Source organism: Trichinella spiralis (genome assembly GCF_000181795.1).
Source record: "Trichinella spiralis strain ISS 195 chromosome Unknown Scfld4, whole genome shotgun sequence".
Lineage (NCBI taxonomy): Eukaryota > Metazoa > Nematoda > Enoplea > Trichinellida > Trichinellidae > Trichinella > Trichinella spiralis.
In genome coordinates, this window is record NW_003526943.1 from 10,223,646 (window position 1) to 10,247,850 (window position 24,205).

General features: G+C 33.6%; 7 protein-coding genes across 7 annotated transcripts; 3 read left to right on the plus strand and 4 right to left on the minus strand.

Moving 5' to 3' along the window:
* Tsp_06259 (poly(U)-binding-splicing factor half pint) lies at nucleotides 1–2,942 on the plus strand. The gene is made up of 12 exons (XM_003378287.1): nucleotides 1–97; nucleotides 174–450; nucleotides 530–620; nucleotides 671–772; nucleotides 935–1,131; nucleotides 1,297–1,399; nucleotides 1,468–1,593; nucleotides 1,703–1,880; nucleotides 1,999–2,211; nucleotides 2,357–2,508; nucleotides 2,585–2,768; nucleotides 2,833–2,942. The coding sequence occupies exons 1-12, from the start codon at nucleotides 1–3 to the stop codon at nucleotides 2,940–2,942; spliced, it is 1,830 nt and encodes a 609-aa protein (XP_003378335.1).
* Nucleotides 2,943–9,298: 6,356 nt separating this feature from the next.
* Tsp_06258 (hypothetical protein) lies at nucleotides 9,299–11,898 on the minus strand. The gene is made up of 8 exons (XM_003378288.1): nucleotides 11,841–11,898; nucleotides 11,261–11,420; nucleotides 10,468–10,885; nucleotides 10,098–10,139; nucleotides 9,829–9,954; nucleotides 9,656–9,798; nucleotides 9,463–9,583; nucleotides 9,299–9,385 (listed from the first exon to the last, which is right to left on the minus strand). The coding sequence occupies exons 1-8, from the start codon at nucleotides 11,896–11,898 to the stop codon at nucleotides 9,299–9,301; spliced, it is 1,155 nt and encodes a 384-aa protein (XP_003378336.1).
* A 63-nt stretch (nucleotides 11,899–11,961) lies between these two features.
* Nucleotides 11,962–12,786, minus strand: Tsp_06257 (pterin-4-alpha-carbinolamine dehydratase). The gene is made up of 4 exons (XM_003378289.1): nucleotides 12,601–12,786; nucleotides 12,414–12,539; nucleotides 12,277–12,357; nucleotides 11,962–12,208 (listed from the first exon to the last, which is right to left on the minus strand). The coding sequence occupies exons 1-4, from the start codon at nucleotides 12,685–12,687 to the stop codon at nucleotides 12,107–12,109; spliced, it is 396 nt and encodes a 131-aa protein (XP_003378337.1). The 5' UTR covers nucleotides 12,688–12,786; the 3' UTR covers nucleotides 11,962–12,106.
* Nucleotides 12,787–14,465: 1,679 nt separating this feature from the next.
* On the minus strand, nucleotides 14,466–16,103 carry Tsp_06256 (hypothetical protein). Its single transcript, XM_003378290.1, has 8 exons — nucleotides 16,094–16,103; nucleotides 15,747–15,970; nucleotides 15,528–15,678; nucleotides 15,263–15,450; nucleotides 15,053–15,194; nucleotides 14,845–14,976; nucleotides 14,691–14,745; nucleotides 14,466–14,625 (listed from the first exon to the last, which is right to left on the minus strand). Exons 1-8 carry the CDS (start codon nucleotides 16,101–16,103, stop codon nucleotides 14,466–14,468), a joined length of 1,062 nt encoding a protein of 353 aa, XP_003378338.1.
* A 164-nt stretch (nucleotides 16,104–16,267) lies between these two features.
* Tsp_06255 (hypothetical protein) lies at nucleotides 16,268–17,257 on the minus strand. Its single transcript, XM_003378291.1, has 3 exons — nucleotides 17,191–17,257; nucleotides 16,954–17,132; nucleotides 16,268–16,888 (listed from the first exon to the last, which is right to left on the minus strand). Exons 1-3 carry the CDS (start codon nucleotides 17,255–17,257, stop codon nucleotides 16,268–16,270), a joined length of 867 nt encoding a protein of 288 aa, XP_003378339.1.
* Nucleotides 17,258–17,882: 625 nt separating this feature from the next.
* Nucleotides 17,883–18,200, plus strand: Tsp_06254 (conserved hypothetical protein). Its single transcript, XM_003378292.1, has one exon. The coding sequence runs from the start codon at nucleotides 17,883–17,885 to the stop codon at nucleotides 18,198–18,200; it is 318 nt and encodes a 105-aa protein (XP_003378340.1).
* A 3,652-nt stretch (nucleotides 18,201–21,852) lies between these two features.
* Tsp_06253 (vacuolar proton pump subunit F) lies at nucleotides 21,853–22,964 on the plus strand. The gene is made up of 2 exons (XM_003378293.1): nucleotides 21,853–21,892; nucleotides 22,376–22,964. The coding sequence occupies exon 2, from the start codon at nucleotides 22,405–22,407 to the stop codon at nucleotides 22,768–22,770; it is 366 nt and encodes a 121-aa protein (XP_003378341.1). The 5' UTR covers nucleotides 21,853–21,892; nucleotides 22,376–22,404; the 3' UTR covers nucleotides 22,771–22,964.
* Nucleotides 22,965–24,205: the final 1,241 nt, after the last annotated feature.

A 24,205-nucleotide genomic window follows, 5' to 3' on the forward strand; every position in this document is an offset into this window, starting at 1 on the left:
ATGGAAACCGGTCCGCCAGAAGATTCCCCAAAATGTCTGTCGTCTTCTGGCAACACAGATGCAGAAGAAGCGTCCTGCCCGGTGAATACAGATAACGGTAAAAATAAAATTATTGCACAATTTTTTATTCCATTTCATTTTATTACATTCTTACTGTATTATATGATTTGAAGAAGAAGAAAGAGCACATGAATTTGGTGACGATGACATGCCCCCTTATTGTGAGCAGGAAGGTTCAGTTGTGGTTGGTCCAGGTGCAAGAAAGGAAGCTTTACTTTTAGGACTTGGATTGCCAAAGTTAAGCTCGAAGCAGTATGAAGAATTGGCTCGTGCAAAAAAATATGCAATGGATCAGAGTGTAAAAACAGTTTTAATGAAGCAGACTGTGCAGCATCAACAACAACAACAAAAGCTCGCCATGTATGCCCAAGCTTTATCGTTGATGGCTAGGTAAAAGTTGTTTTATTTAACAATTGCTCACCGTTGAGTTGTTTTCTTTGGCATGTAGGGTTTATATTGGTAGTATTAGTTTTGAATTACGAGAGGAAACGGTGAAAGGCGCTTTTCAAGTTTTTGGTCCAATTAAATCGATAAATATGTCTTGGGACCCAATAACGGGAGTAAGTTTATTCGTTTTGTTGTTTTTATTTTTCTATTATTTTTCTTTTAGCATCACAAAGGATTTGCTTTCTTGGAGTATGAAGTTCCTGAAGCAGCAACGTTGGCTCAAGATCAAATGAACGGCGTTTTAATTGGCGGCAGGAACATTAAGGTATGCAGTTGTAATTTTGATTTTATGAACGTGTTTGGTAATTTGTACTTTAATTGTAATTTACACAGTGGCAGTTGTTCTATTTCTATTTGAAAAATTGCTAGAAATTAGCTGTTATATTTTTAAAATAAAAAGGAACTATTTTATTTTGATGTTTTGCAGGTTGGTAGGCCGAGTAATATGCCACAAGCACAGCCTATTATTGAATCTATAATTGAAGAGGCAAAACTACATCATAGAATTTACGTTTCATCTATTCATCCAGATTTAACTGAAAGTGATGTGAAGAGTGTTTTTGAAGCATTCGGAAATATCATCAACGTTGACTTGCCAAAAGGGCAACTGCATGGCAAGCACAAGTACATTTTATATTTTGAAATATCGAATAACTTGTAATAGAAAATATGAACCAAAAGAAAACAATAATAAAATGTAATATGTATTTTTTTAAAATATTCTTTATTTTCTTACGTAAGTGGAATGATTTGAATTTTATTTTTAAATGTTTTGTCGAATTTTTTCAGAGGTTACGCGTACATTGATTTCGATTCAGCCAAAGCTGCTTTAGATGCTGTATCTTCAATGAATATGTTTGATCTCGGAGGACAGCTTTTACGCGTTGGAAGGGTAATTGTTAGAATAAAGTTTTAGGAAAAAAAAAGAAAGAATTTGAAAAAAAATTTCTTTTTTGATAGGCAATCACTCCTCCGATGGCCCAGCAGTTTATTGTCCCAGCTTCGACGGCAGCTTTACCTACTGCAGCCGCTGTTGCAGCTGCTGCAGTTACTGCAAAAATTCAAGCAATGGAAGTTGTTACTCCTGTAAGTTGCGGCATCAAATTTTAGTTAAAAATCTATCTTGTTTTTTTTTGCTTATTTGAAATGATAAATTTGTTTTTACTCTAATGTTCAATATGTTTTATATTTGTAGGCCGTTTTAGGAGTAGCAAGCAGTGCTGGTATAGTTGGCTCAGGTTTTTCCAATGCACCAGTATTAAGTACATTGCCGCCTCCGGGATTTACAATTCCTCAGTTAACTCCCCCATCTGCAGTTGTAGCTCCAAAGTTACATGCAGTTTCAGTAAAATCCAACGAAACAGCAGAATCTGGTAAATTTTTTAGATGAACTAAATGTCCGTTTATGTATAATTTAAATATATATACTGGGGTGATGGATTGATTTGTGTTTCATATTTGGATATATTTTCAATTGTGTATAATTTATAGTGAATGCAATGAAAATTTCCGGTTCATTGTCGACTGCTTCAGAAATTTCACAAAAACTGATGGCATCTTCTACTTCCACTTCTCCAGATACGTCGACCACGATGCCAAAAGCTCCCTTGCCGGTCGAATCCATGCCCACGAACGTGTCGGTGGAATCAGTGGCCAGCGGCAGTGGATTGAACTTGCCCAGTAGTAGTAGTAGCGGTGAGTCAAGTAAGCGAACGAGTTTGACTAGACAGTTTTTTTATTTTTGTTTTCATACTGTAAAACGTATCTGTTTTTTGTTGTTTCGTACAAACAACGGAAATGGGCTTTCGGCGAATTATTTTTGCATATATTAATGTTGATATTGTTTCAGCTCAGCGCTTGTTGCAGAATTCGATCTTGAACGACCGGCAGAAAGCTATCGATTTGGAAGCTGCGCAGACGTTGGCTTCGCAGGAGGATTTGAAAATCAAAGGCAACGAGGCTAGGAATATTTTGATGCACAAATTGATGAGGCGATTTGAGGTACTGTATTGTATACTGTATTGTTGTTGGATTTGCTATGCTTTTTCTGTTTGATCGTTTTGTTGTTGTTGTGCAGTCGTGCGTTTTGGTCTTGCGGAACGTGATCAGTCCAGAAGAAGTGGATGAATATTTGCAAGAAGAAATTACCGAAGAATGTGGAAAATTTGGCGAAGTAGAGCAAGTTGTAATTTATCAAGAAAAACCGAATGAAGACGCGCCAGCTATAGTGAAAATTTTTGTCAAATATTCCAATCCAGAAGGTATGATGTGTGTTATTAATTTGATTGATTGATTGATTGATTTTAAAATTTGTTCAATTATTAGAAGCAGAGAAAGCGCAAAGCACTTTTCACAATCGATTTTTCAGCGGCCGCCAAATCACCGCAGAACTGTACGATCAGACGATGTTTGATTTGCAGGATCTGTCCGGATGAACATCCGACATTGTGGGACTTTTTATTTTGATAATTTTCAAAAAGAATAAGTTGCTTTTCTTTCATTTTTTTAGTTCACTCAGGCATGGGATTTTTTCTTTTGCAAAAAAATACTACTCTGTGAACAGTTTGGTTTTGAGATCTGTTGTAACTCAGAAAAAAAAATGTGTTGTTTAATTGACAATTTTCCTGAAAGAATTTCATTTTACAGTTATATGCATTTTTGTGCACAAACTGATTTCTTTTTTCATTTTATTTTTTGTTTTTGGAACGTGACGTAAATGAATTTTTAGTTTTTATGAATTCTTCGATGTTGCGAGTTTTGAATTGAAAAATTTATACGATATGATACAATAATTTCACAATACCCCCATTCACCGGTTCACTGTTACATTCGCACTCTTTAATGTGTTATATAGTGGTGAATGAAGAAAAGAAATTATTTGTTGAAAAATATGTCAAACGGTTTGTTTATTTAATTTTTTTTAAAAATTATGTAAATTTTCATAATTTTGATCACATATAAGAGCTTTTTTAAATAAAAAAGAGGTATACTTATTGAAAATGATGTCGATCGAATCGGTTGTTAAAAGTAATTGAAATATTTTTCAAACGAATGTTCAAGTATCAATTTGTACTTCTGTGAATTTTGAAAATTGGTTTCTTCATTTTTTAAACTTTTGGCTGTTTATCTGTTTGCTTTTTTTTGAAGAATTGTTCATGTAACGCGCCGCCCTGGCCTGCTTGTTCCACGGCTTCGTCCCCAACTTTTATTTATGACGACAGAACAAGCCACCAGGGTACAGCTACACTTTGCTCACTACTGACTGTCTACTGTATCCTGCTTCCGGGTCGTGGCACACGGATTGGTTCATTAATTTGTAGCCTAAAACCTGGCAATTTCCGTGGCAGAGGACGCTCCTGATTGGGCTTCATGTCACGTCCAACGGTGATGTATACAACATAGCATTTTTGGGTGTTACGAGAAATTACATATAAAGAAGAAGAAAAAGCGGGTGCTGGTTAAATGTAATGTACATTTACAGATGCCAAGTCTTCCGTAGTCCGTTGCATTCATTGTGCAAAATTGTTAAATTTGTATTGAAGGAAAAATAACATTGATAATAAAAGAATTAAAATGTTGCTGATTGAAGTTTACTGTGAAGCTTTGTGCTTTTGGAATTGAGATGTTCCAGTGGTGATTGGGAAGAGAAATTATTTTTATCAGTGTATTATCCTGAAAATCAAAAAGCATATTTTCAACACGGTGTGCAGGAAAAGAGATTTAGCAATTCGAGTTGTCGTTGTGAACATTGATTATGAGTATTGTTCCCGCCGTCATTATAGACATGACGATCAGTATTGCTGAAATTAAAAGTATAAAAGTTTCTTTTGAGGCGTATTGACAGAAAGAAGAAGTGTAATTCAACATTTCATGACAGAAGCGTTAAGCATACTGTGAAAATTAAAATGTTTCTTATTTTATATATTTGAACAATCATAGAAAGGAAATTAAACACAAACTTCGATTATTTTTTTTTATTGAACCTTCATTTGAAAAGAAAATTTATTTGAAAGTAATATTTTAACATTGTACTGTGCGTAAGCTTTTACATAAAATGTTTTTCAATTTGTTTGATTCATTTTACGACAATAGTTCCATCATGATTAATGATTTATTTTTTATTTCCTGAATTAATTGTCAAATTTTATTTTTAATATGATAATTTTTATTTTCTTATTTTGAAAAATTGGTTTTTCAATATTTTGAAATTAGTTTATAATTAATTTTTAATTTCACAAAGAAAAGAGGTAGCGATTATTATTCATAATAGTATTAAATAAATAAATGAGCATGTGAATGAATAATGAAAAGGTGCATTCAAGAATTGCTTTTAACTTGATTGCGCTGGTTTGAGTGTTTATTGAATTATACTTATTTTCCTCTGAATTAATTTAAATCAATTATACATTTAGTAGAATGCAAATTTGATGTTTTACTCAATGACGACGTTGTAGCTCAGCATCGATGGCTATTCTGTGAGTTGATGTAGAACAGCAGTTGCAGAAATAGGATATATTTAATTAGCAGCCAATATTAAGCGAAAACGTCGTGAAAATCCAATGCGCCTCTTCTTGTCTTTTTTCCGTACCCCAGATCCTCAGGTTTGGTGTGAGATTGTGTCTCTGCTCCATTACACTTTTACACGATGGGATACCATTGCAGAGACGGTTTAATGATGTGTTGTCAGTTATTAAGATTTTGCTCGATGCTCACTCATTTGCAGTTAGGTTCATGAAAAGCTTGCGTGTAATGTGACTGGTGTGTATTTAATTTAACAAAAAATAATTGTCTATTACTTATATAATAGAAGAGCATTATTTTTGTTGTGCATTTTATAAAATTTATTTCTAACAAATCATCTTTGTCTGGAGCGCTGGCTTTATCGCTTTCTTATTTAATATAATTTTCAATTAGCGAAATGGCCAACTTGAAAAAAGAATAAATGTACGGCACACAAATGGCATTTTTGTTTTCTGGATAATTTCTTCCTTCTGTATGAAGCATATTTTGATGAGTCATTTATATTTTTTAGAATAAATTTAATGCATTCGTCGAATGAAACCAAATTCAGCGCTCTGTTGATTAGACAGGACCTCTACTACCTTGCATTTCGTCCTGTGCAGATCTTTTCTGCTGTTGTTGCTATTCTACTGGATGTCATTATACTTTCGCTTCTGCATCAGCGCCGCTGTAGTCGACCAGACTTGATTTCATTAAAAAGTATGAATGCATTCATTTTTTCCTAAAATTGCATTTTAAATTATAAAATCTTTCTCACTTGTAGCAATTTAAATTAGAATTCTATTTTCAATGGTAAAAATGTGTATTCAATTAAAAAATATTGAATTTACCTGAAATTATTATATAAACTTGCAAAATTTATTAAAAAAGTAAAAAGCAAGTATTATTTTGTTTCAGCATTAATCTCAGGTGCTTTAAGTAAAAATGAAATCTTTTGTTCGTTGGAGTAGGGCATTATCATTCATTGGGGGTTTACATGCTTTAGCTTTTTTCCGTAATTTTGATTATTTGGTTAATAAAAACGTATCAATACGATAGAATAATTGTCAATTTGTTCAGTCATCAAATATAAACGTAGTATAAAAAATGAAATTAATAATTTAATTTCAACAGCCTTTATTAATGGATAAATTTAATTTTCAGTTTTGAGTTATAATTGAATTAATACTAGTGATATTAGGTATGAATTGATCAATTTATGCTAGAACTGTAAATTACATTCTAAACGGAGATAATGAAGTTCTGGGGTTTCTTGCATCTATTTTTTTCTTATTATTATGCAGTTATCTACTCTAATCATTCATTCATGCGCTCATCATCACCAATGTGTTCAAGGCATTTTTGAATATGGTACAGCAATAATTATTAACACAGGCTAGAACGATTTCGTTCACTCCCATTTTTTCCACTCTGATACATTTTTTTGATTGGTTTATTCGCTCATAGCTTGTCCAGAGTTTGATCAGTAATTGGCGATTTGTTTATGCTATTTTATTAGAGCCCTGCTTGCAAATAATCTAATGCACAAATTAACGAAAACACTTCTATATTAATCTCATTGAATTTCCATTCTAAATGGTTGTTATTGCACATGGTTAAATTTCAAAATGTAACGTTCCTTGCCATGTCTGTGTATATATGTAGAGGTGAGCAAGCCAGCGCGCTTTTGGCACTTCACAACGGCAAAAAGTTGATAATTAGCCAAAATGATATTGTTATAAGCATTTTTTAATATCTAATTGGGTTGGTTATTAGGCAAGTTCCAGTTCGATTTTATTCATCTTTTACAGAATCGTTTGCTCAAAGTAGAAGAAATTGTACATTCGAACAACAGTGTTCAAATTTTACTGTTCACAGTTAATTTGATCAATTCTCTGTGACTAATCACGCAACAGTTACAATAAGCATACATATTCTTCGTTCATGGTACTTTTTTGAACATTTGCTCATCATGCATCTATTTTTCATTGAAATGTTAATTTTGATCACCAGCTAGCGGTGCAATAATAATAAATGGATGATTGAATTGTTTAAAATTTATTATTTGTCAGTAAAAATGTATTGCAGAAAAAAATCACATTGAATGATGATATGTCAAAAATAAAATAACTTATGAAATGGATGATCGATCATTTTAGATTTTGCTATTGGAAATTTGATTTGTGCAATTGGTCGGTTTGGAATGTTTATCCACAGGCATGTAGTGGTGGTGATGCAAGTGGCGCAAGTACAATCTTGGCAATGTGTTTTGTTCTTATATTTTCCGTTGGAAACTGTCGGCAGCACGTATGTCTCTTGTGCGTTGTTCGTCCTCTCCTTGGAAAGGATGCTATTTTTCCTGAATACCCAGTTGGATAAGAAAATATTTTCCCGATTATCCAACAGCCGACTGACTCTGCTGATTCTTCTTCCGTGCAGTGCGAACAATTTGATTTGGGTTTCGATGGCTTTGATAAATAATCACCAAGTATCATCACTCTGCGTGAGGCATGAACTTTCGTCCAAAGTTTATTTCGAAATTTACGCCCTGTTCAAAATATGCTGCTCATTTTTGGAATCACTCTGCTACAGCATTGCGTTCTTTGCATTCATGAGCCAGCGCAAAATTCCAGCAACGACCACCCTCAGCTATATTCGACACAAGCGCGAGAGGAAAATTTTCTTCTCCCTCATCGCCGTCTTTTTCTGCAGTGCCATCGCTCAACTGCTCCCCTGGCTGCTCATCTACATAACATTCGACAATCCGCAGTACCAAACCATCAACATCATATCTTACAGATTGGAGACGTTTTTCTTGCCATTTTCCGCGTTATTTTTTTTACTAATGCATCCTGACTTAACCAATCAACTGAAACACCATCTGCTGAAAATACCAAATTTTAAAAAATTGTTCACAACAACATCTACAAATCGAGTTGTTTATATTGGTTAATGCTAATAGCATTGCTTTTTTTTCTCAATTCTCTGCAACTGTATTTAAAATCAACTAATTGTAAAAGTAATAATATTTTTTGAATTTTGATTCTCCTTGACACAGTCACCGGTCACCGGTGGCATCCCTCGTGAGTGAACCAATGAATGACAGATACTGATACTTGACCATCGCAAAATCATCCGTTCGCACTCAACCCACTACTACTTTCCAGCATCCCATCCGCAGAAGCACTCGCTGTATTCTATTCAGAGCTGTTGATATTCTGTCTATCAAATAAAAAACGCGTTACGTCCTTTATTGTGGATGAATCTGCAAAATGTATTATTATTAATAACACAAACTACAATGCTGAAAGCATTCCTTACATTAGTAAAATTATGGACCGAAATCACAAAACAATAATGATATATATGTATGTATGTATGTAGTGGTTCTCAAAGTGTGGGTCGCGTAAAATATTAAAGTATGGTTGTAGTCTTTATTTTTGTTAACATAGTTTCACTAATCGAATATTGTTGGGTGAACAAGTAAGCTGTGATTCAGTTGCTGATGACTTGAGAATCACTATTTCTGCCCGGCCTCTCACAGCACACAGATGCTGCCTGTACCGGCAAATCCACGAAAGCAGATGGAGAATTAATCGATTTGTCTGAAGATTCTTCGCTTAAAGTCAGTTTTGATCGTAAAACATAATACAGTTTTGACTATTAGTTTCAAACACATATCCAACTTTTCCACTTACTTTATTATTCCGCATTAAAAATGCTGCTTCCTTTTACTACTTCCAACTTGTGCGAAATTGGATTTTCACCAATGAATAGAATTAAAAGCAAATTTCAAAGTAAGCTACAATCATCCAACATCATGCGACTAAAACCAACACGTGTTAGTGCGGACGTCGAAGTCATCAGCCAAAACAGAAAACAAGCCCACTGTTCGCATACACCTCATTATGCATTTGACAAATAAACTTATACATTTTAATTAGGCTTCTTCATTAAAAAATTTAAAGTATTAAACTAATATTTTTTATTTAACCCCTCTTGTCTTTTAAAATATGCATTGCAAGCAGGTGGGTCGCGAAAAATTACCGTTTTTGAAACTGGGTAGCCCAGAAAAGTTTGAGAACCACTGTGTATATGTATTAGCAGTATTCATGAAAATAGGAAGTAATATAATGGAAACAGTAAGAAAAGCGAATTTCTTCATTTCAGATTTATGAATACATATTCCGTTAATACGATCTATAAAATTTATTAAATACACTCTCATTTCCATTACTATTAATCTTCCTTGTACATTATCATTTTTTTCTAAATTGTAAATAAATGAACATTATTCTTGTGACTCTGCGCTTATTTCACCACATTCCTCAACTGACAGCTCCTTTGAATCGGTAGCTTCTTGGTCTGTTAGGTCTGTCTGAAATGCACATATATATATATATAAATATAACATGATAAACAACAGCGTGAACGTGAAAGTGAAAACAAACATACTACCAATTTTCCAATAGCAATAGCTTTCATACGAGCTGCTTGAAGCAATATCCCATCGACTGAAGGAAGTTTCCGAAAACAAAAGACACAGTCGCTGCCATCAGCACTGTCTTGCATCATTCTGTATGCAAATTTAGTCAAAATAATTCTTCATAAAACAAAAAAAACAAAACTTCAAAAAAATAATGCTTACTGAAAAAGCCATTTGTGAGTGCAAAGAAATTCTCTCATAGAACTTTCGCTTTCCATGTGCAGCTTGCTCTTAACTTCTTCTGACAGGAAACTAGTGTTGCAAGCAGCTTCGTAAAAGTTTTTAAAATTCATGCCGTGGTTAACCTGGGACCATAAATAATTGTTAAACAATACCAACAATCTTGTCACACAATCTTCTTGTTGATGAAATATACCGTCACGTTCGAACAATATGTGCGAACGTTTCAACAAGTTGTTTTCGCAACAAATGTCTTGCAAACTCATCGGAATTTTATCAATCTGAAGAAAGTTTTTCCTGAAATGGAAGATGTTTACACGGAGAAAAATTAATTAATTTTTAAATAAAATTATAAACAATATTCATCAAACTTATTTCACAATTCACAGCCAAATGGTATCCTGCGCTGAATTAATCAAGTTACCCATGCAAAATAGCGATACAACAAAAAATATGAATAACCATTCTGAACATAAATAGAATATAAACTTAACACAAATAACTTTAAAATATTGTATACAATGCAACAATAAATGTTTACAATTTTACATGCAAGCAAATAATAACATGTTAAGAAAAACACCGAATTGTAAAAAATTATACATCATATTCTGTATAAATTGTAATCTACAACTAGTACTTGCTTATTTATAGCAAGTACACAATTGATTACTGGTCATAATCATCAACATTATAAATTCAAGTAGTGAAACTTCTCTTACAAGATTGTCGAGTATTTTTCAAATTCTTTCATAGTAAAATGTCCACCTGAAATAAAAACAAATCAATTAAACAGAATCTGAATAATCCATTGGTTCACCTCTTTCTCGACAAATAAACATTATAATAGCTTCGAAAGGCAGTTCAAAATTTTCCAATATCAAATCTCCAGAGACTTCACGTTCTGCCGCCATTTTCGCTTTGAACACTGCACGTGCATTCTCGCATTCTCCTTTTTCATGAGCATACAGGTCATTCCAAATGACCATCAAAGAATAACTGCCTCCATGTTTTGCTTCAATACGGAAATGATGCGGATTTTTTTGCAGGCATTTGAGAACTGTAGTCAGTTTCAATTCAGTGTATTCTTCGTAACGTGTCAAGTGTTTGCATAATTCATCTAATGATAATACTGACTGTACTTTCATCATAAAACAATTTACAATTCGTTTGAACAGTCTCCTTTCCACAGCACGTTCCATTGGGATTGTTCTGCAAAATAAAAAAAAAGTTACATTCAGCGTTCACATTTATATTACGCGCAATTAGCCAACTACAAAATATAACGATAGAACATTACAAAATACCGAAAATATTGCGCGTTCCCACGCACTGTATTTGAATTTATTTAATCTCATGCATTCACGATAATGAAAGGTAAAATTCTTATCTAGATTACACGCAACGTTTTATTACATTTATACATATAATACTGGAATAAAGAGCAATGATCGTCGTTATAAATTGTTTACAATTATTTTACTTACATTTAAAATGTTTACGATATGTACTTACCTCTGTTACCTACAGTTATGGACAGAAAGAATTAAACGCTATTCTGGAATGGGCAAGTATCGACTAGAATACCGTGCCAAACAAACGCAGCCTGTGACGAGTATACACACTTTCACGAGCTCCGATATACAACAACTATCTTCCGTTCGCGAGAGATTGACGTTGGTGACAGACAGACTAAAATACTTAATAAAATTAAACGCTTTCACAAGTAAATACTTCAGTTTAGAGCCTAACAAAAGTTTTTAAATGACAGTTTTCATCACGGTTCTTAACTCATTTTACAAAACAACCGGAAGTGATTTTAATACAGTAATATAGAAAAGTAGGCGTTATTTATGATTGGCCAGTTTGGAAAATTTCTGGCGCCAACACTGTATACTCAACTTTTAACGTTAGTTGTAGAAAACCTTTTTTTCTGTTTATATTTTTTTATTTTTTGTTTTCAGCTGACTGTTCTTCATATTTTTCAGGCTTACTTGCCAGTAGAATTACGGTAATGATAGGTCGAACTGGACGGTTGAAGATGAGTAGATTTTTTTAATTTGAATGTTTAAAATTGAAAGAAAAATGAATGAATTTGATAATTAATCGTTCTTTAATTTATACTATATTTTGTCATTAATTGTCTACTGATGTGCAGGAAAATAACCTTCAAGAAATGAAATGGTATATTCAAATGTGACATTTTCTGCACATGTACTGTTCATAGCGCTCTACAGCATCGTTCAATGGCCAAAAAATACTAGCTTTTTTCACTCATTACACCGTAAGCTCACCAATTTGTTTATTAGTTTGCGAAATGCGAAGAGAAAAATCATTACAAATTAAAAAAAGTGAAAAATATGCAACAAAACGAAATTTTGTCAAAGCAATACCATTTACGTTCGAAAAAGAGTATCAAGCCAGTTTGGCAGATTATTTTTTTCGTACGGCTGCAACACCTTCGATAAATTTACCCAGTGTAATGTCTTTCATCGACAATCCATTGCAGTCATGCGTAGAAAGTGTAATATCTACCTGAGAAAAATACATAATTGAATTGAATAAATCAAAAATGATAAGAAATGGAACAAGAAAACTTATACCTTGTTGTAGACGTTGAACCACTCGGGATGATGATTCATTTTTTCCGCTTTCAGTGCTATTTGAGTCATGAATCCAAATGCCTGCGGTGTTTGTTGTTAATAATTAATTTAATCGGTTAAACTGTATTTTCATTTACTTCGTTGAAATCACCGAACGTGAACAATTTTTGAATTGCATCCCGTTTCTCTTGCAATTTCCATCCCTGACCAATCAACTCGTTCAAATGCTGCTCTCTTTCTTGATCGTTCAATAAGCACAGAGGCTAATTGGAAATTGTGCTCAAATAAATATAACAGAAAATAATAAAAATATATTCCACTTACCATTTTACGGCAAACGGTAGAGGAAGAAGAAAACGGTAACGCTCTGGCGCAAAACAGATTTTTTGCACCTAATTTCAATAATCGCATACTGCAAGCTGAGCTTTAAAATGTAAAATCTTTTCAAATGCAAAGTAATATAGAAAATCAACAAGAAAAATTAATCAAATATGACACTGCTTATTTTCTTTGTTAAAATGTTTTAATAATAACAATTACAAAATAATGACGACGGTATGAAGTACCTTATTTCGGATACTGTAAATCAGATGATAATTAACATGTGGTTGTTACAAAAAAAACTATTCAGACAACGGATAAAAAGGGGAACAAATTTTTTTTCTGAGGAAACTGTTCAACTAACAATAACTGAGCAACGGTTTGGAAAAAAATAACAACACGGTCAGTGTACAAAGACAATGATTATTTTCATCATCACATGTAAAAAAATTGCGACGGCTTATGCGCAGGCAACTGTTCACAAAAGTAAATAATAATAATAATAATAATATAAATATAATTATATATGTGAATAAAAACAAAAAATAATATAGATTATAAATTGAAAATGTGAATTCATACAATACTGCTTGTAGGTGGCTTGTAAGGTTGTAAACGAGAATATTCTACAGGCAAATTGGAAGTAGTTATTGGTCGGCGTGCCGCAGCGTCTTTAACCAAATCCAGCTCTGCATAATTCAACCCTTCGCGCGTCTGAGATCCTGGATGCTGTGCAGGATAGACAATTGGCTATAATTGAAAAAAAAAGATTATTCAATTTTATTCAAGTCCATCTCAACTGGTTGGTGCATTTAGGCAACAATGCTATTATGCATAATTATTGCATGCAAAATCAAAACACTGAAACAGGCTCAGCAAGCGAAAATGGATGCAATAAAAAAAATTAATAAAATAAAAAAACAAAATAATCAAAAAACAAAAACAAAAAATGAAATTAAAGCAAATGATGAGAATTTAAATCAACTGCAATCAAAAGAGCAAAAGCGAAAATGGCAGCAATGCAGAATGAATGAATGAATGGATGGTCGTTTGATTGAAAAAATGTATGCAAAAATAATTCAAACAGTCAATGAAAACAAGCTTATCATTTGCACGGTCAATATATTTAAATAAAAATTCACACGGAGTTGTGCACGTGTTATTTAAGAAAATGTTTTTTTTTTGAATAAACACTGAAACAGTGAGGTGCCGCTGCTGCTGCCTTGGTGAATTTTGAAAGTTATCATTAAAATTAATTAAAAAAAATTTTTTTTTCCTAATTTAACAAATCTTTCATTGTACAAATAATATAGACACAATACGGCAGCACTTACATGAAAAAGCAGAATAGAATGACATGCACCCGGGTTACACAGATGAGGTTTTTGGAGGAATAAGAAGCTGAGGCTGCAAAATAAAAAAAATAAAAAACAAAATTAAATTGAATTGAATTAAATTCGTATCAATGTCTATATTGAAGCAAAAGCAGCAAATTAAAAAAAGCATAGTAAAGCTCTTTTCACAATTAGTAACGTGTAAATAGAATACAAGAGCATTGCCATCAACGAACTTTCAAGATTCAGCCGAGCAAAAATTGAAAAATAATAAAATAAAATAACTTGAAATAAAATAGAAAAAAAATAAAATTTACAAAATAGGCAATAATTTGTGCATGTGTGTAAATTGTAAAAGTACGTACACCATAAAAATCCATGCAGATAGAATAGAGAATAATTGCAGACAACCAACAGTCTTTTACCAAATATGAGTATATATATATATGTATGTACAATACAAATAGTTAGAATATTCACATTAGTGGTACGCATGCGAGTGTATTGAAAGGATGCAGAGCGAAATGCAGCGTTTTAAACAGCGACTTCTTTAGATACTCTTCCACCGACGCCGCCGCCGCCAGCGTTACGCCACGAATACGTTACCTCGGGTTTGTATAGATCATTATGAGGTGCTGAAACGGGAGGAAGACGTTCCGGTTTAGGAGCTTGGCGCATCACTTCAGGAACAATGCTAAAAAACAACAACAACAATAATTAATTGTTTATTTTTTTAAAAAAAGTCATATAAAAGCATACTTGATTGGATATTTTTTCTGTTGCTTAGAAACTTTAGCTTGTTTAGCTTTGCTATCTGCAAAAATAGAGAAAACAATTAATTTGATGAATAAGTTTGCAAAATAAATTTCCAAAAAAGTTTAAAAAATGAAAATTTGCGCTGTTTATTGCATACTTGTAAAGCAAGCCATTCGTCTCCACCAGAGGAACAAAGTCAGCAGTATGAGAATCAAAACTAATACAGCGACCGCAATTCCCACAGCTAAACCAATATCTCCTTCACTGTAAGCGGAACTGTTGCCATTTCCTAAAATTATGCAAATTGTAGAATGAATAATTAACCAAGTAGAATTTTTGTTTCAAGTAAAAGAAAGAAATATTACCAATCAAAGCGGCAAGATTGATGGCCTTTTTCAATTCGCCATGTTCATTTTGAATGCGGTATTCGACAAATTTTTTCTTATCACTTTCCGTCAACGGGCTGATCATCAAGCCGGCGTTGTAGCAAGCTGAATATGTAGAATTCTGAAATGAAGTGAAAAATTAATTAAATTAAATTAAATTAAATTAATTTCGTCTGATTCGTAACGTACACGGTGTGGCATTTCGGCCGTAAAACTGCCTAGCCGTTCGCCGGGAAGAAGGCGTTGGCCGTCGATTGTCCACTGGAAGCCGTCGTTGGAGTTCGGTGTAGGGTCTGAACAGAACTGGGCAATGATTCTCGCCTCGTTCGCGTCAACTTTTTCCTCAGTCACGGGTTCGTAATAGACCAACGGTGGGCCTGAAAAATGCAAATTATTTTTAAAAAAATACAAAAGAAAAAGAATTTTTCTTTTCTTTTTCTCACACAAAACTTACCAACAATGTCCACTTGTATACCGTCGTTGGTACCGTGATTGCGATTGCAGGCCCAGTCGTTGGCCGATTTGGCGATGCAAGCGGCGCACCAATAGAAGCCACTTTTGAAATACGTATCCAGTGAAATGGAACACGCAGAAACAATTTCATCCTGTTAAGTAAATAAAAAAAACGAATTAATTGAATTTTGTTTACTATTTTATGCAAATTTTATTATACCGCCGAAGTGTGCCCACTGGTTGGAGATGCGTTTTGTTCACAAGTGGCGTTTTTGATCGTACCGTCGGCCGTTTTGTGATACCAGAACATCTTTGGCAACGGATAGCCGGTCGCTTTGCAAAGCAAAGTTATCTGTTGGCCCATTCTGGCTCGATTTGAGCCTGGCTCAAATACGGACGAAGTTTTGATGCTTTGAAAATTGTGCCCAGACAGCTGAGGATACGCTGGAACAAATATAAATTAAAGTATGATTACAGGATGAAAAAAAGTGCAACGGTGAATATGAATGGAGATAGATTTTGAGATTTATCTTTTTCGACAGCAACTAGCACTTGTTCACCTTGAACTGGTTAGCATAATTGGGTCGGAAAAAAAATCTGCCCCTGGGAAAAAGCATCCACGTCAGAATTAAAATGAGCAACCTTGACCTTGTAAGGGCCATTGTTACAGGGGAGAAAAGAGTCGCAATGCGAAATGGGGGAGGGGGAGGGGGGGTGAGAAGGAAAGAAGGCGTTTTTTTTTCAAATTAAAATTATGACAAATTCTATACATACGGTAAAACATAGAAGAGAAATTTGTAAAAACTTACACAACTTGTCGACAACGACAACTTTGGACATTTTTTCGTAGAGCGTGTTCATCGCCTGACATTGGATACTCTTCAGACGGTGGTCAATGCCCAAAGCGATCATGGGACCGTCGAACAACCGACTACCTTCGATGAACCAGCTGAATTGGGTAGGCGGAGGGTTGCCAATAGCTTTGCAATGCAAAGTCGATGGGAAGTTGGAGAAAAATTTGTTGCCATTCAAAGCGGGATGGTACTTTTCGTCCACAATGGTGGGTTCGTCCAAAAATTGCACGTCCATCACCGACATCACCGACACGTTCGACGGTCCACTGGGACCGTCGTAATATACCGAACAGACGAGCCTTTTCCCATGCATGCTGCCGTTGATTGGAACCGAATCCAACCACGTGGCGGCAAATTCGGCAACTGTGGATTTGTCCAACGATTTCGCCTGGAGCAGATTATCGAATTCGGTACTGTTGCAGTCGAGACAACTGAACACGGGTCTCACACCGCTTTGGTCACTGACACAATACAGGGGTGTGGAAAACGGTGTACGCCATGAGATTCTCTGCAAAAGTTGTCAATTAGACGACTGGAAAAAAATTTCAATCCACAACAACAACAACAACAAACCTGCAAGTGCATGGCCCTGCCGATTGGCAATAGATCCAGAGTTATGGCGAGTTTGGGTGCAACTGTACTGCCGAATCCTCGGATGGACGGATCTCCATGATTGGGCTGTTGATTCGCTGTTCCCAACGGAAGTGCTGAGTTCGGTGTGCCTTGTCCCCATACTTGAAACTGAGCAGCACCTGGAAAATTATTCACTTCAATAAAATTCAACTGTTGCTATGGTCTTTTCCAACTTACCAGTGTAAAATATTCCAATAAAAGCAAGTAATAACAATAATGATGGCGATGATAACAGGGGATACATTTCAAAGTGGGCTTTTTGATCACAGCACCGTTGTCGTGATGTTTGTTGTTGTTGTTGTTGTTGTTTACTTGTCTTTCAACTGCAACTGCTTTCGTTTGTTTCTCTGCAAAAATGAAGACAACAAATAAGCGATGAATAAATTTTTGCAAATAAATAAGCGAAACGCGCTCATTGTCGAACAATGACAATGTAATAATGTCAGTGTTGGGAAAAAAGGAATCTGCATGAACAGTGAGTGCATTTTGCAAGAGTCAAGTTTGAAAGTGCTTTTCGTCCTCGCTCACATCAGGGTCAACAACGTAATGCAAGTTTTGTCCAAAACTGACTGTAGAACTTCTTGAGCATCAATTTTGACATTTTTAGCTCAAAAGTGAACAACGAAAAGCACATCTTTTGAGGAACAAACTCTCAATAAATAAATAAATAAATAAACAATGGAAGAGTAGTGGAAAAATGAGAAACCAGTTGAAGCGAAGAGAACTGAATGTAATATTCTTCCTCAGGGGAGAAGAGATGTTGAACAGGAAAAGCGACTTTTATTCATAACAGCCGTCGGGGGGAATTTTGTCGATCGTTACACATGCAGAAAGAGAGCTACGTTGAATAGAAATCTTCTGCTCTACTGATGCAAAGTGATAAAAATCCAGCCTGCACTACACACATCCATCCATCATTGGTTCCACTGATCATCGGTCGATCTGACGATGTCCATTTGTGGAAGGAAAACTCTCCATTGGTCAGGTCATGGTCGAATGGTTTCGATCGTGACCCGAGCTGGCCGGACGACCAGCCTGCTTATCACCGCAATTATTGGCGTCGGCGGTACCACAACCAACGCCAGGGTCGACCGTCCGTTGGGAAAACGGCACTGGTCATTGCACAATGGTCGTGGACCGTCGCCACGCGCACCTGGACGCGCGTTTCCTGTCATTCGGTACAATAGAAAACAGACGGACCAATTGACAACCTAGTGGACAATGGACAAACAGAAAAACAAGTGTCCCTTCCGGCGGCTGGGCACCAAATCTGCGCAGCACACATTGCACAAAGCGTTCAATTAATTCATTATTCCCCACAACGACGAGATCAATCAAGCACCAATACAAAAAACACACTAATCCCCTTTTCCCTTTTCAACTAAAGCCACTTCACACTTCGAGTGTATTTATTATCAGTTTATTCGTTTATTAATGGAAAATATACAAAATGAACAAATACATACCCATGTTATCTATTATTACTTATCGCTTAATCCAACTTAATTTGTAAAAATTCATAATCTACCTCTTATCTCTTGTCAGAGCTATGATGTATTGTCACCTTTGTTCTGCTAAGTGAGAAAAAAAACAAATAGAATATTCAAAAAACAACAAATAGATTTTTTTTTGAAATTCAATCAATTCAAAATCCAACACCAATCGCTCATCTTATATTTATATACATGGACTATTTGTGACAGATTTGACATGTTGAACAGTATCAAAAGAAGCGAATAAATCAAACAACCAAGAAACTTGCTAGTTATAATTGAAAAAAGGAGCGCTTTTGAATGATTCAGAGGAAAAAATTTCCACAATGCCAAAGTGAAATGTTGATCGAGATGAACCAATTGATGAGATGTTTAAAGTTTTGTACAGGATAAAGCATTGAAAAAAACAAAATAAATATTATAAAAATAAAAAAAATTTTCTTTTCTTTTCTTTCATCTCCAATATCACAAAACTTTATCACGTTGATTCAGTAAATAAAAAAAGAAATTAAACGAGCGTCGTCATGAAATAAATTTCAAATTAAACTTTGCATGACTCATCCTTGTCTTTCGTCGTTTCAAAAACTTACCACTGCTGACAAAGTGACCTTGTCCTATTCTACTGGGTGACATTTCGTCCAGTGTAAAATGCAATTGTCATTTTCATCTCTGAGAAATTACGCAAAAATAATTATCAAATTTACATTTGAATAGTTGACTAAAATAGGAAGAATAAAAAAATATATATATATGTATATAATTGATAAGAAAAAGATTAGTTTATTTAAATGAAGAAAAAAAAATTCACGTTTATTGTACAACTTATTGTAGATTAGAATTTTAAATATTCTACTGTAATGACAAACAAAAAAGAACCAATATTTGCATCTTCAAATATTACAGTACGTCTAGTTTGGTTAATTTTTTTTAACATTGGAAATCTGGCGACATTGAAATCGACAGACATATGCAATGCCAAAAGCCAGAAGTCGAATGCCAATAAATAATACAAGGTGAAATTTTTGTAAGCAAAATCACTATCCATTTTTTTCACATATTCTCAAAAACGAGATTCACTAAATTGTTTGAAAATTTTCATATAGTAATAAATTTTGACATTTTCTTTTTTATACGAAAAGCTTATGAAAAATGATAATCTTATCAAATTTGGGGAAAAAAAAGTAAAACAATTTTCAAACAGCCAATTGAGACGAGTTTACATTTGAAAAAATTAGCATAATCGTAATGAGAAAAATATGAATATGAAGAAGGGAAATTGAACTTACTGTTTCTTTTTAGCTGAGCTTAAAAATCAGACAACCAGAATAAACAGCAACTTGAAGACTGGGGCCAGTTCGAAATGACACACACACGCGCATACACAAACAAGACGATCGCGTTTCAACTTGACAATCAGGTCAGACTAACGACACGGCAAAATTCTTCGAGCATTTCTGCGTGGGTGGGGTAAACAAAAACTCCAACTCTTCATCATTTATATCAATTATCCAACAGTCTATTTAGCTGAATATTGACAAGAATCTTGATCCGGAATGCTTAAATCTCACAGTTGAATCTAAACATCCACTCAATCTACTGATCGTCAATTTACTGTAATAATAACGGAAGATGCAAAACTGAGCAAGCAGCAGTAACAACAACAACAATAGCAGAGAAAAGTGTTAATTGAAAATTATTACAATAAGCATATATGGATAATTTGAATTGAGAAATAAGCAAGATGAATTGGAAAATGTTCTGCTGCTGCAAGTGAATTGAAATGGAATATTTGTGTGCAATACTTGCTTGAATTTTGCAAATTTTTTCAAAAATACCAATAAAAGTTATGCAAGTGAAAATGGTCAAATAGTGGATGTTGCTAAGAGACAATCGAAGCTAATGGTGATGTGTTCCCAACGCAACGACCAAAGAGAAACTGATCAATAGAAAAAAGGTGGAATTGAATACGCTGCACCGATGACAATTTTGCCATGACAACGCCAATGCTGATTCACAGCTTTCAGTAACTGGCAGGTAAACAATGAATGCATACAGGTAAAGCTGCGCTTTTTGTCAACAAAGCTCTGTCTGTGTGTCTATGTGTCACCACACCCGAAATAACAGCAGCGCAAATACCGGCTTTTAAAATTAGCTTCTCTCCAACCCACAACCCAATTCAAGCCGCTGAACCATGTCCATTGGCTTTTTCTACTGGACGAAAACTGTCCCTTCCGGATCATTGACATTTTTAAATTTGCCACATTTCAAAATTCAATATTTTCCAAGCATCTGTTAACATTGACCAATTTAGCATCAATTTGTCGACCTTTTCGTTCGGATATTCCATATCGAAATTCATTTCTTTTTCTTTTCCTCATCATTACACACAAATTAAAAACTGATTATCAACTTCATTTCTAAACAATACATAATATTCATCATATTTTAATGAAACAATTGAAAACAGTGCAAAATTTGAATTTTTTTGTTTATTCATCTCTTTCAACCACCTCTGTATTTGTTATTTGAAAACAATATTTCCATTGCTAATATATTTGATAAAATGTTGATTCGAAATTTCCAAATCAAACTTTTTTTGAAAATTCATTTTATTCATTCATTCAATTCCATTGTTTAATTCGTTCTATTTGAAAAGCACACTCCGCGCGGTCATTGCTGCTTACTCACGTTATCTTTGTGCAGATAGAACTTTTAAAAATAAATAAATATATATACGCTTCGTGTGCTATGCATGATAAGCAGGAAATACAATTTTCAAAAATATTCAAATATCTTACACTGGTATTGAAAGAAAAATCATATCAATAATGGAACATTGAAAGAAAAAGTAACTTATTAAAGTTGCATAAAATATCAAAAATTGATTAAAATTTTACAACAAGCAACAAATCTTCAACTGCTTATGTTGCTAAATCGGATTGATACGTGTTGAATAATTTGAAAACTAAAATTGCATATTTTTGCAAAAATTTTTGCTTAAAATATGTCAAAATAAGACCAGTATATCATCGTCGAATTGTTGTAACACAATTCAATCTAGAACGGCACAGCCGACTGATACAACCAGTAAACGGCAATTAATTCATTCACTTTGGTAATTGTTCAATCTTTATTGCAAAAATTATTCAATGGAAATAATTTTACTTTAAAAAATTTTATCATGTCAAAAATATTTTATACTAAAATCAACGCATAAAATAATTCTACTTGTTATATAATAATTACTCATATTCATACTGTATTGTTTACATATTATTTTCAATTTGTACTTAATTGTCTTTATGTTTATTACAGTAGTTATTAATTTTCTTTTCTTTTTTTTGAACATAAACAATTAAACCTCTGCTTTACATTTACTTAAAAAGGTACTTTTTGTATGCTTAATATGTTTCATATTTTACTTTGTAAAGTTTTCACTGTTATACTGTTGCATTTAAGTACTGAGTGTTTACAACTGCAATGTTAAACTTTTAATATGTAAATAATATCTGTTTTATAATTTTATATTTGTATTTTTTGCAGTTTCACATTTTTAACTAGTGAAATTGACAAATTTTAGCATTTTTTTAATTTGTTTTGCAGTATCAACATTGTTTGTGAACTGTTGTTATGGGTATTGCATAATGTTTACATTTATTGCGTGTTAATGTTTGTAGATGAGTGAATTTTGATTTAAAAAAAATGAAAAGTTAAACTGAAATTAATTTTTGTATTCTAATTGCCAAAATTATTTTTCAGTTGATGTAAAACTTTATTATAACTATTATTATTATTACAATACAATGAAATGTCATGTTGTCGCTTATTCTGTTTGCTAAATAAGTTTACATGTTATTTGTTTACAGCAGTCAGTTGTCCGGTTTTTAGCTACAGTACAATGACATCATTAGCCAGAGGCAAACTGATTGCTGTTATTGGGGATGAAGATACATGTGTTGGATTTTTACTCGGCGGTATTGGTGAATTGAATCGAGCTCGACAACCCAATTTCTTGGTTGTTGACAAAAATGTCAGCGTTCAAGAAATAGAAAACACATTTAAATCGTTCGTCAGTCGAGATGATGTTGCTATCATATTAATTAATCAGCATATTGCGGAGATGATACGATATGCTATTGATGATCACGTTAAAAGCATTCCGGCAGTATTGGAAATACCATCCAAGGAACATCCGTACGATCCGTCGAAAGATTCAATTTTATTCAGAGCGAAAGGGATGTTCAGCACTGATGATTTCAGATAATTCTGTTTGAAAAATGGTATAGTGCATTTTCTTTCTCCACTATTTTTATAATTATTTTGCAAATTTTTTGATTAACCTGTTCATGTTCTTTTCGTTTTATGAAACCTTTTTTTTTCTGAAAATTGATGCTAAAATTCATCGCTGAATGCAATCTGGTTGAATTTGTTGCCTAAAAATAAACAATGGTATTGTCATTTTTGTGAATATATTTACTTGTACAATTGATTGTCGTTGCTCAAATTTTATTTCACTTCAGTTTTTACACGTTATCATATTGTTCTTTTTCAACATTTGTCGAATTGTAATTTTTCTATTATGGAATAAATGTGATTGAAATCAATTTATAATCTTTGAATGTTTGTTCTGTCAATTTGATTCAATAATTCTGCTATTGGAAGTTTCTCTTTTTGTCAGAGGAAGAATTTCATTTCTATTTTTTGATTTTAATGAAATTACGAATGAAAAATATTTCAATTAATTAAATATTCTGAAAAATTTTCTCAAGTTAATAACTGACTGGTATGAAGAATATTAGAATTACTTGTTTTTCCAAAAAGAAAAATAACAGTTTTCTTTTTTTTATATTCAATTATTTATATTAAATATATTATAAGTATATATGTAGAAGAAATATACAATTTAATGAAAAAAAAACAGCATGAGAAATGTTAGTTTTTCATACAACAGGAAAGAGAGTAATTGTTAAAATTATTTCAACCTACAATTTTAGTATATATGTGTAGTTGATAAAGGTGTTTGTGCAAGTTTTGCAATTTATGAAATGTTTAATTGAAATGAATGATGAATTTTGGAATTTTATACAAGCTTCCATGTGCAGTTTAGTACTGAAGTGAAAAATTGTGCATCAAGTGTTGCATTTGTTTGTCAGGCTGCTACTTTTCATCGCATGGTGGTATTAGTGAGCAGTTCACGATGAAAGAGGTTCATTGAATTTGCTGATGATCAATGACATGCATATATTTGGTAAATTTAATTTCAACATATTAATAAGATTTTTAATATCAACGCTCAGGTAGTGTTTAGCAATTGTGAACAATTTCTCGCCGGATAGCGTGACTGAAATGGTCGATGAACATTTTGCAGAAGAAAGGCACCCACCCGTTTAGTCCGGAAGAAGCTGGATTGTGGAAATGGACAGCTCATAATTGGATCCAGTAAAGCGATACGGCCGATCTGTTTTCCATCCGATAAAGCAGAACGCTCATGCAGCCATGCTTTATTCATGCTCATGTTTACCGGCTCGTTTTACAAAAATCGATCAACTTCAAGATTTGCCTATTTGTGCCATTCATTTTGGCAAATTGAATTCTTTTCCAAAAAATATTATTAACGAAACTATTTCAATTCTTGGGTTTTTTTGTGTTTAGAAATTTTCATACGTAGACAAAAAGTGAAGCCGAATTTTCAGATATAT